Genomic DNA, 12,085 nt, shown 5'->3' with positions numbered 1-12,085 from the left:
TGTGACCACCTAGAGGGGTGGGATAGGGAGGGAGGGAGGGTGTCACAAGAGGGAAGAGATATGGAGAGATACGTATATGTATAGCTGAGTCACTTTGTTATAAAGCAGAAACTAACACACCATTGTAAAGCAATTATACTCCAATAAAGATGTTAAAAAAATTAAATTAAAAATAAAATAAATTTAAAAAAAATTTTTTAATTGAAAGCAAAATGAAACAATGAGTCAAATTGCATATCCAGTTTGTGGCATGACCACACAGAGGAAATACCAATCAATTGAAAAATATGCTTTGGACAAAATACAACAAATACATCCTTAACTGTTTTCAGTAATGATATCATATATAATGGTGTTGGTATTGTTATTCTGGAATTATTGTGTATATTGTGGGATAAAGCAAATGAATTTTTACATTTGTGCCACTGAGAACTGGAATTGGCAAGAGAAAGAAAATACAGAGTAAGAATGAGGCTAATTAAAAACACTGTGGTCCTGAATCTGAATTACAAGAATTAGTATGAACTAAGCATGTATTTTAGCTTTAAAAAAACACCATATTCCTAGCTTTGTCCACTGAAAAGGCCTAGGAATAATAATTAACCTAGTAGCAAGAGCATCCCTAAAACTCAGATTGTGGTTTCCACATACTACTTCCTACCTAAAGGAATCAGGGCTCTGCGAGGAGTGAGTGTAGGGAAGTAAATATACAAGATGGTCTGGAACATCTTGTCACATCAGAAAACAAGGAAGCAACTGGAGGCTGTAGGTCACGAATACTCAAGAAGAGGCTCCTACTGGGCAAAGATGGGATCATTTGAGCATCAGTAAAGATAACTAACTGAAAACAACTGAAAATCATGAAATATGTTTATATTCATGAAATCACAGTGATATATATATATATATATATATATATATATATATACACCCAAGCCCTTTGCAGGATGTTAGAGAACTGATGCATTACTTTGAAAATCAAGGAAAAGAATCAAGCATTTATCCTGCCTTTCCCATACAAACCACAAACTGCAGGGTAACCAGTCTAAGGCAGTTCCTTTTTTGGAAAGATTTTGGCTAATAAATGAAGACAGAATAGTAGAATAGAAATATCACCATGTTGAAACTCCTCATGAATTAACAGATCTAGTCAATAATTACCAATGGTTATTTTTTTATATAAATTTATTTTATTTATTTATTTTTGGCTGCGTTGGGTCTTCGTTGCTGCATGCAGGCTTTCTCTAGTTGCGGCGAGCGGAAGCTACTCTTCATTGTGGCACATGGGCTTCTCATTGTGGTGGCTTCTCATTGCAGAGTATGGGCTCTAGGTGCGCGGGCTCAGTAGTTGTGGCTCGCGGGCTCTAAAGCACAGGCTCAGTAGTTGTGGCGCCCGGGCTTAGTTGCTCTGCAGCCTGTGGGATCCTCCCGGACCAGGGCTCGAACCCGTGTCCCCTGCATTGGCAGGCGGATTCTTAACCGCTGCACCATCAGGGAAGCCCACCAATGGTTATTAACATCACAGAAAGAGAGAACCAGACATCATGTGTCTCCCAATTTAAGTATAGTCTAACCTATGATGTACTCGGGCTAAATTATGAAATCTAAATCTGATCAAACCTCTCCTAAACCACAAAGAGCATGGAGGACAGGGGAACACAGTAAAGGAAGCCATAGGGATGTGATCAGCAAACTGAGACTGTGGGAGACTCTGCAGGACAAACCATCTGGTTTTTCTTCAACTTAATTGCAAGGGGAAAATAAGAGGGGGAATTTATAGATTAGAAGGGACTTAAGAGATATCAACAATATCAAGTTGCTGTGTGCGGGTGTTATTTGGATTCCAAAGCAAACAGCAAACTATAATTAAAAAAAAAGAAAATAGGAATACTGATGACAAACCCTCATGATAGTATGGAATTATTTATTTATTTTACATTTTATTGAAGTGTAGTTGATTTGTAATGTGTTTAATTTCTGCTGTACAGCAAAGTGACTCAGTTATACATATATCTGTTCTTTTCATATTCTTTTCCATTATGGTTTATCACAGGATATCGAATATTTAGTTCCCTGTGCTATACAGCAGGACCTTTTTGTTTATCTATCCTATATGTAATAGTTTGCATCTGCTAATCCCAACCTCCCAGTCCTTCCCATGGAATTATGTAAATATGATAATAGCATTGCGGTGATGCTTCTTTTTAAAAGTCCTCCTATTAGAGATATATACTTTTTTTTTCTAAACATCTTTATTGGAGTATAATTGCTTTACAATGGTGTGTTAGTTTCTGCTCTATAACAAAGTGAATCAGCTATACATATACATACATCCCCATATCCCCTCCCTCTTGCGTCTCCCTCCCACCCTCCCTATCCCACCCCTCTAGGTGGTCACAAAGCACCGAGCTGATCTCCCTGTGCTATGTGGCTGCTTCCCACTCGCTATCTGTTTTACATTTGGTAGTGTATATATGTCCATGCCACTCTCTCACTTCGTCCCAGCTTACTGTTTCCCCTCTCCGTGTCCTCAAGTCCATTCTCTACGTCTGCGTCTTTATTCCTGTCCTGCCCCTAGGTTCTTCATGACCTTTTTTTTTTTTTTTGTATAAGTGAAATGATATTATGTCTAGAATTTGTTGATGAGGGAACCTGGAATACGATCATAGCAAAAGGCAAGAAGCCCCCATTAGTTAGCCAAATATTTAAGCATTTGAGGCATTGCTACCACGCTGGATGCATACAGGTGAGTAGACTTGGATCCTGCTCTCAAAAAATTTTCAGCTTCATAGGAGAGATGGGGATTCAGTACTTCAGCAGACATTATGTGCCAGATGAACACAGTAGGGCCCCCTGCTGCAGGAACTCACAGCGTAGAGTGGGAGACAGACAGACATGCAGAAAATGTCATTATCATTCGGCAAATGCTGCGAGATGGGCTGGTATTGGGTGTTGTGAGGTCCCAAGTAGGAGCAGTGGGCTCGGCCCAAGGACTCAGGAAGTCCCCTTAGAGGAAATAAAGCCTCAATTCAATGTCAAGTGGTGCCTGGTAGCTATCCGATGAAAAAGGTGGGAAAGACAGTGGGCAGAGGGAACTGCACACACAGGGCTTGAAAGTGTGCAGCGGCTTTCTTGTGCGCTGCACATGCCTCCAACATGTTCTGATCACATGATATTTAAATTTTCTACCTATATTTCTCTCTCCCACTGCAAATCCCCCAGAGGACCATGAGCATCTGGGGGCAGAAACCCTATTGTCTTCCTCTTCCTATTTGCCTTCAGATTCAGCTAACACAGCGGATGCTCAATAAGTGTTTAATGAACTCAGATGAGTTCAAGTGCACGTGGATTCTAGGTATAACCCAAGGTAGATAAAAAGGCATGGATGATTGCCACAGGGGCTCAGGAGCCAGTGTGGTTACAGGAACAAATTGAAAGGTATGAATGATATATCTTTTCTTTGTAATTGATTGTTGTTGTCTCTGCGTTTTTTGCCCATAAAACTTCTTTTGTTTCCTTGCAGAGTGAAGAGTTCCACATTTACACCCAGTATTGCACTAACTATCCGAGGTACACCTTGTGAATGTGCAGGAATATCTTCATATTGTTTTAAGTCAGTCCGAGCAGTGTATGTGGTCGGTAGGCGTTATGTGCCTGGCGCTGCGCTGAGTACTGTGGGAAAACTGCAAACATGCTGAGAATGGACCACAGGGGTACCCAGTTACTGATCCATTCAGGCTTAGGGACTCCCTAGCAGAGCCAACACGGGGAAAAATTGTGAAAGACCTTAAAGGAGACCAAAAAGATTGTTAGGTTTCCCTCAGTGGAAAACTAAGTAAACCAATTGTGTTTGGCTAGAAGTCTTATCTATTAACCCTTTTGTATATGTGCCATGTTTTAAAGAATATGTATGGGACGCAGTGCTAGTGAGTTTGTATAATCTAGCTGGGGATAAAATATGTTATATTTTTGCCATATAAATTTTAGGAACTACGTAAAGTTTTATGGAGTTCAGAGAAAGGAAGGAACATGATAAGCTTCTGTGAGAAAAGAGGACTCATCCTCTCACCTGGATCATTGCTTCAGTTTTGCTCACACTGGGGGTGTCAGCAAGAGGACCGTTTAGGGAGCAGCCTCTGGCCAATATAGCGACCACTTCAGTAAGGGAGTCAGGCCTCAGACCACAGCTCACCCTGTAGGAAAGTCTTTTTTCTGCAAAAGACATTTATTGAGCACTTATTGATTTCTAAGTACTGTGCTCAATCCTGTAAATACGAAATGTGGTTGAATTTAGTTTTCCCAGGCATCTAGAGATATTGAGGGATTGAAGAAAAGCAGAAAACAGAGAACACACTGACAGCGCAGTGCCTGGCCCCTGATGGGTCCTCAGCAAGTGCTAGCTCATCGTCATCCCTGCCCCATCCCCACTGCATGGATGACATCATTGAGCCTCCAACAGGTTTCTTGATCTTACAAGGGTCACATAGCTGATAAGTGACCAGATCTGGCTGGGATTTGAACCAAAGTTGGTCCAGCCTCAAACCTCATGCCACTACATCCTTGTAAAGTTTCTGAAGCTTTGTGCTTCCCCTCACCCCATACCTTTCTACTGTCTGTTTGCCCACGTGACTAGCAGGACTTGAGTGGTTATGTTAGGGATGAACCGGGAAGAGAGCTCGGGGGATTTTATCTGCTCTGTAGCCAGTCTCGGTAGAGACATGTCCCTAAGGATAAAGTGGGTGATGGGGTCCACCTAGAAGAGAAGCCAGTAGACTGAGCCCCTTGTGTCACTGTGTTCGGGAACAGCAAGCGGGTCATTCCTGCTTCGGGGTGGCCCTGGAAAGCCAGTGTGGATTAAAAGACATGAAGCCAGAGGCTCAGGCTTACTGAAGGCAAAATACTTTCCACTGGAGGATTTTCATCTCCTCCACTAAATATTGGTCAGGATATCATGCTATGGTGATTTATTTGGTTGGGGGTCAAGCATGCTTTTCTCAGGTTTCCCTAAAAACAAAACAGAACAACACCCCACATGCAGATTAGTACACTTATTCATATCCTTATCTGTAGACCTACCCACAGTTTACACAGTTTCACTTAAGCAATGTTGTTTCCACCTCTCTCCTGAAGATATCAGGAAATTGTAGGTTGCCCCAACTAAAGCTATGGTCCTTGTGCTAAAAGCCAGCGTTGCACCACACCCTAATGCAGAGAAATCAAAGAATCAGCCCTCAACTCCTCCACAAAACTTCCTCCTGTGAGAAAGGAAAAAACGTTCCAACTCTGAAGAATCAACAAAATTCTGGACCCAATTATCAGGATCTAAGATGCTAGAGGGGCTTGTTTGGAGGATTATGTCTGTGTAAATTTCATTATAAACTTGTCATTTGAAGAAATATCTTCTGAATTTGCAATTTTGGAAGTTTATGTTAAGAATTTTCTGTAATAAGAACAGAGGGCACAAAATGAGGCAGCTTTTATAAACTAGACTGCTTTAGGGTCAGGGGATAGGCACAGTCATTTGCGCAGGACATCTTTGAGAGGCTGTCCTTCATAGGGCACAAGTCCAAGCTTGGTGTACACTGGCAGGAAATAGGAACGAATATCCCTTGACTTCTAGCAGTTTATATTGTTTTGAGAGTCGGAACTGAACCAAATGCAATAGTGGAACAGCCATTAGGAAAGATCAAATCAATGAATACAAGTCAATGTAGTACCAACTCAGTCATATGTAATAGAAGCTAAAGATGCATGAGATAAAGGAGGACTAAGTCCCAGCAAGGAGAAATCCGGACAGTTTCCAGGAGGAAGTGTTTTTTATCTTGGGTCTGACTTTGAAGAAGGAAAGAAATGTGTTAGCAGGGAACTGCTCCCCAGCCCCCCTCAGTGAAGCGGGCACATCCGGTTCTCGCCCAATTGTGTGGTTTTCATATTCATAGAAAAATTTCTTCCTGTCCCCTTGCCTCCCATCAGTTTGCTCTCTGAGGCCCGAGATTTCCCGCCCCCGTCTTCACAAACCATGAGCGCCAGGTGTTTCAGCCCATCTGACAACGCGTCTTTCCCCTTTGGATTCAGGCTGGTGATATTAAATGTCGCCTGCACACCTTGACAGATGTCTTTCTTCATACCAGTCATGCCCCAGTGACTTTGCTGGGAAGAGGCACAAGCCCTCCCTCTTGTCCCCAGGGAGAAGCACAGACCCACTCAGGTCATTGTCCTCGGATGTCTCCCAGTGGCCTGAATCCGGAGTTCAGTGCACTCAGGATTTCTTGCAGGTGTTTTACCCTTGGGCAAGAACTCAAAACTTCAGATGGTTAGAAGGCCAGTGGGCAGCTGATTCTGACTCTAAAGAACCTTAGAAAAGTCCCTAGGTTACATGATGAAGAATAGTTTGGAAATCTTAAGGGAAAAATAAAACCGTTTGAACAGAGATATTTCTCCAAGCAATCAGGCACAGAAGGGATTCTGATCGCTTAATTAGGAGACCTCCATCCATGTCACTTCCTTCCAAGGAGTTTTATTTTGTTGTTTGGCTCTGTTTTTCTAAATTAATTCTGAAAACATATTACTGAGTTGGGGAGGAAGGGGCTGAAATTACTTCCACCTGCTTCCTTCTAAGTTATGAGACCATAAGATTTTAATTTACGTGTGTATGTGCAACTATACAAGCCCACCAGCTTGCTTTATGTATAAGATATGAGCATGGTTTCAACCATCCCTCTAGGATGTTTGGGGGCCGTACTTATTGCCCCTAGGGGAGCTGAGGTGGAGGAAGAATTCCGACCTACTTTTCTAATATGCTCTGTAAGGCACGCTCCTTAAGGACCAAGGTTATCCAACTGTTTCAAAAGCTGAATTTAGAATGAGGAGAGACACTTGGCGGTGGAAAGAAGGATCTGTTCAGAGATTCTCAAAGGAAAGTTCCTCAGGGGATGAGGTCTCCCAAGACCTGCACATAATGTCACGCACTTTGTGCATTTATTTAAAGGTAACCGGCAGAGAGGATGGCAAACGTCCGGCACGGGGCTGGATCTACTGAGAAGAAGGCACTCCTTTTGTTTAGTATAAAGGTGCCCACTCCTTGCAATCTAACTTGAAAACTGAACACAGATGTGTATTTGAGCACTGCACAAAGATGCCAAGATGGGGCATTATTAGGGGCTAACGTCCAATTTAAATCCCCTTTGCAAAGCCCTGTGTCCTGGCAGGGGCAGCATCTCCCTGGAGGAAGGAGCTTACTGCTTAGATGCCACGTGTCCATGTTTTACTACCTTCTTATAGTGTCTTTTTCTAATTCACCCACCCAGAGGGACACCTTTTCTTAACCTGCCCAGAAGCATTCTAGCTTCTCTAGCTCTTACCTGTTATAAGGTATCAACACGCTTCCAGCATTTAAAACTTGAATACTCTTGTTAAGCGTTACAATTTAGATTTTAAACTATTTCTTCTTCTTGCAGATCCGTGGCTGTGCTAACAGAGTGCATGAGGAACAAGATGCTGGCCAAATTCTTCAGGGAACGTCAGGAAACTTTGAAACACTCACTGCCTCTGGGGTCCTATCTCTTGAAACCAGTTCAGCGGATTCTCAAGTATCATCTCCTTTTGCATGTAAGTTTCTGCCTGCGCTTGAAGGACTTTCTAGGGGATGGGGATTTTGTGTGTATATGTTAAGTTTAAGAGAAAAAAAAATCAGAAAAAGCTGTGGACATATGGAAACATTTTCCACACTCATACTTTACAACTGACTAATCTGCTTTGAGGAATTAGAGATATTTATATTCTAGGCTTGCAACCTCATTGACAACAGCCAAGTAAAAAGATTCATTTTGGCTCTGATGGTGATAGGGCTTAGGAGTGACAGTTTCAGGCAGGGAGCTATCATTCATGAACAACAGATCTTTTTGTTAGGTTTTATTTTATTTCCGTGAGCCTGGATTCAGTAGGCAGTTGGGAGGGAGAGCTGTTTGTCATAGATTGGCTTGTGTAGGGGCAACGAGAAGGAGCTGAAAGGGAAGAAGACAGATGAGCAACATGATGAATGATCTTCGAGCTGGGCTTCCCATCACTTCGGGGTCTGTTTTCTTTATATCATTTCCCATGATTTGTACAAAATTCAAGGAGACCTTAGAAACAAAAGTAGACATGGCTCTCATACATTCTCATTTCTTATCTTCTAAGGAAGCTGATAAAAATGGGAAATAGTGTTCTTGAAAGTAATTTCATTCTATAAGTAGGATTGATTGCCTTTGCAACTTGAGAAAGACAGGATAGCAGAGAGGTTGGGAGCAGGGCTCTGGGGCAAGACGGCCCGGGTTCAAATCCTGTAAATTTCCCACGTACATGGTGCCTCTCAGGCGGTCAATAAAAATGAGCTATTATTTTTATTTTATTAGTTTTAATACTGCATTAAAAATCTTTTTTAAAAAAGATTTAAATCCAGAGCTCCTATGTATATCAACATGCCTGCAATTTACATGTATCACTTTTTAAATGATTCCAGGTTTCTAACTTGGATAGGCATTCCAAGGTTGCTCAGTTCATACGCATTTAAAATTTTAAGAACGCTTTATGGTCCAACTTTACCAGAAATGTCTCAGCCTTGTCTTTTTGCCTGCCTGGCTCATCTTGGGAGAATCTTGCATCCTGTGAAGCCACATCAGGGATATTACTTTAACTGTTCGATTGGTTTTAATGACCTCTAAATTTAGTGGGATTAATTTACTAAATCAGTGTCGAAATAATTCTTTAAAAAATAATAGCTTTCCCAGGATAGATCTTTGCTGGACTCTGCTAATATGGCATTTAAAACTAGTGTGTCCCAGTAATCTCTCTTTATGGCTTTCTAGACAGTAAGTCAATCAAAAGAAAAGTCTCAGACCTCTGTTACATAAGCGTGTCAGAAATAACAAGTCAAGATTCTTACAAAAAGTTAACTGCTAGGAAGAACAGCCCTTACCCTCTAAATTAAAAGCTGGTGTCTTAGTTCACACTGCTATAACAAAATACCATAGACTGGGTGGCTTAGACAACAAACATTTATTTCTCACAGTTCTGGAGGCTGAAGTCCAAGATCAAGGGGCCAGCATGGTTGAGTTCTGGGTTGCACACTGCCTTCTTCTCCTCATTTCCTTGCATGGTGGAAAGAGGCAAGACTGCTCTCTGGGCTCTCTTTTATGAGGACACTAACACCATTCACGAGGGCTCCACCCTCATGGCCTAACCAGCTCCAAAGGCCCTACCTCCTAATACCAGCACATTAGAGGTTAGGATTTCAACATGTGAATTTGTGGAGGGCACAAACATTCAGCTCATAACAGCTGATAGTGAAGATAAAAGGGAAGAACAGTGGTTAGATTAATTTAAAACTAATTGCCTGGAGTATTTTTGTTTTTATAGTTGGTTTAGAGTATTCCTTCTATATCATGCACATCACTTCAAAGTTGTGTAGCCACCTGTGAAAATCCCCACAGAAATACACTCTGTACTTCTGAATCTGTCTGTTGATGAACAGGATTGCCTCTCAGACTAAAAGGAGAAATGATTATTTTTTAAAGTTTTCTCTTGATCTTGAACTTACCTGGGAGTTGTTAGTTTAGTGATACAGTTTCATAGGACCTTTCTAACAGCTGAGTCTGAGTGCAGAAAGAAAATGTAAATTCCTTTCCAGTTTCTAGCTGGATGGAAAATTTGAGGATTCAGTAAAAGTAAACAAAGTGTGACTAAAAAACAAGGGAACTAATCTTTATAATTTATACCATTAGATTCAACCTCCACCCTTGAGCTTAACATCTCTGCATGATAAGTGTCATAGGAACAGTCTAATTGACTTTAATATCTTCTTACTCTTTTAGATACTTACATTGGATTTTAGATACTTAAAATTATTGTTGCTCTTTGAAGACGACACAGCTTCAATTAAATAAGTGTTTATTTACCACCCAGCTCTCTGGTGGGCACTGTTGAGACGATAAAGGACTAAAGGAACTATGCAGTAGTCCCTATCCTTAGACTCATAGGAGTCTAGGGACATGTGCCTTATGTACTTAAAAGAATTAGATTATAATCGTGTCCCCTTCTCATCTCCCTGGGATTGTGGAACTCCAGGGCTCAGATAAGTGCTGGTGTTACATCCTTCTGACCATCAGAGAGTGAATACTTGAACCATGAGATATCTCTCAGCACTCTGAAGGATTATCTTTAGTGAATTTCATGAACTAGTGAAAGGCTTTAAAGGCTTTAAAGCCTTGACTACATGAAAATGTCTTGCTGTATAGGTATTTTTTAAATATAATATTCATTGTTTTTTGTTCTGCTTTGTTTTGAGGCCATTACATATTAAGCCCTGTGTGTTAGTTTTGCTTCCTCTGGGAGAAAAAAAAATTATGTTTCCTATGTAGTAAGAGTGAGAACCATATTACTGAGAACTGTACTATACTGGCCACCAGGAAGTTCAGAAATCTCCAACTATAATATCAACTCTCTTATCTATTATAATCACTCTAATATCTCTGTGAGACTTAATGGCCCATATACTTGTTTTGCTTCATCCTCCTTGTCAGATTCCTCCTTGTGCAATTCTCATCGACTTCTATTTTTCCTAGCTCTATTCTTATTTGTATCTTACCATTTTGTTGTAGGTATTTCTGGTAGTTATCTCAGAATCTTAAGGAAAGATGATAGTGTGTAAATAAGCAAAAATAAAATGAGAAACTAATCACAGAAGTGCCTTTTGTTTCATTGAGTATATAAGAAAAAGATTTTGAAAATAACTAGGGTTGGGTGTTTTGGTTTTTTTTTTAAAGGAAATAGAAAATCACCTTGACAAGGACACAGAAGGCTACGATGTGGTGCTTGATGCTATAGACACGATGCAGCGAGTAGCCTGGCACATCAACGACATGAAGCGGAAGCATGAACACGCTGTCCGGTTACAGGTGAGGCCTCAGGGCGGCAGTGCCTGGTGGGGCTGCCGCCCTATGACTTGTTATCATTTCCCAAATCAGATATTAAGGCTGTTCAGTGTTGCACGTCATTCATGGCCTTCATCATAGATCTCCTTGTGAAAAGATCAGGACATCGATAATACCAATCATTGTTTACTGGCTATTAAAGAGAAAGGTACATTGTAACGTTCAAACTAATAGTTTGCTCATAGCCCCTTCCGTGACCCAAATTAAAAATTTGAGTCTCCCAAGGCTTTATTTTATATTAATTACCAATAAGCAATTCTTGCTGAAAGCAACTCTCTCCAAACTGTTTTTTGTCTTTATAAATTTATTTATTTTGGGCTGTGTTGGGTCTTTGTTGCTGTGCACGGTCTTTCTCTAGTTGTGGCGAGCGGGGGCTACTCTTCATTGCAGTGCACAGGCTTCTCATTGTGGTGGCTTCTCTTGTTGCAGAGCATGGGCTCTAGGCATGCGGGCTTCAGTAGTTGTGGCTCACGGGTTCTAGAGCGCAGGCTCAGTAGTTGAGGCATACGGGCTTAGTTGCTCCACAGCACATGGGATCCTCCTGGACCAGGGCTCGAACCCGTGTCCCCTGCATCGGCAGGCGGATTCTTAACGACTGCACCACCAGGGAAGCCCTCCAAACTGTTTAAAGGGGTTTTAAGCCTCTGTTCCTCTCTCACTAGTTCATGCAAAATCATGAGGTGGTGAACAGGTGGTGATGGGACAGGGGACTCACAGGAAGGAGAGCTAAGTCTGGAACCAGGTCCTTGGCAGTTTCACCGGGGAGGAGACTCACCACTGCATTTTAGATTCCTCACTTTTAAAATAAGACACGTTTACTAAGGTCCCTTCCATTGTCAACATTTTGAGCCCTAAATTCCTGGGAACTTTGGATAGATGTTAAGTCAGCAATCATGTCCTGGGCATCTCAAAAGATGCATTATTTAAAAACAAAAGGTCACGTGGGCCCAGAGGCTAGTCCTAAGCTCCTTGTTGCCCCTGGAGTAAAAGCAAAGCCCAGGGTGACTCCGTGCTATGCAGAGCACCTACATCTGACTCAGGAGGGAAAAGAGCTATGTTCTTCAGGCCATACCTCCGAGCAAAACTCAAGGCTTCGGGACTTCCGTGGTGGCACA

General features: G+C 41.6%; 1 protein-coding gene across 4 annotated transcripts in view; it reads left to right on the top strand.

The window, feature by feature from the left end:
• The window catches only part of PLEKHG1 (pleckstrin homology and RhoGEF domain containing G1), a 229,563-nt gene that overhangs the window by 188,106 nt on the left and 29,372 nt on the right, over positions 1–12,085 (top strand). For all 4 annotated transcript variants that reach the window (XM_082633368.1, XM_082633367.1, XM_082633369.1 and 1 more), the window contains 3 exons: positions 3,524–3,570; positions 7,458–7,608; positions 10,803–10,934. In XM_082633368.1, the coding sequence (XP_082489494.1) occupies positions 3,524–3,570; positions 7,458–7,608; positions 10,803–10,934 (330 nt within the window). The remainder of the gene's footprint in view (positions 1–3,523; positions 3,571–7,457; positions 7,609–10,802; positions 10,935–12,085) is intronic.

Source organism: Mesoplodon mirus, assembly GCF_964341445.2.
Source record: "Mesoplodon mirus genome assembly, chromosome: 10".
Taxonomy (NCBI): Eukaryota; Metazoa; Chordata; class Mammalia; order Artiodactyla; family Ziphiidae; genus Mesoplodon; species Mesoplodon mirus.
Note: the sequence above shows the minus strand (reverse complement) of the source record. Positions and strands in the feature narration are given on the sequence as shown.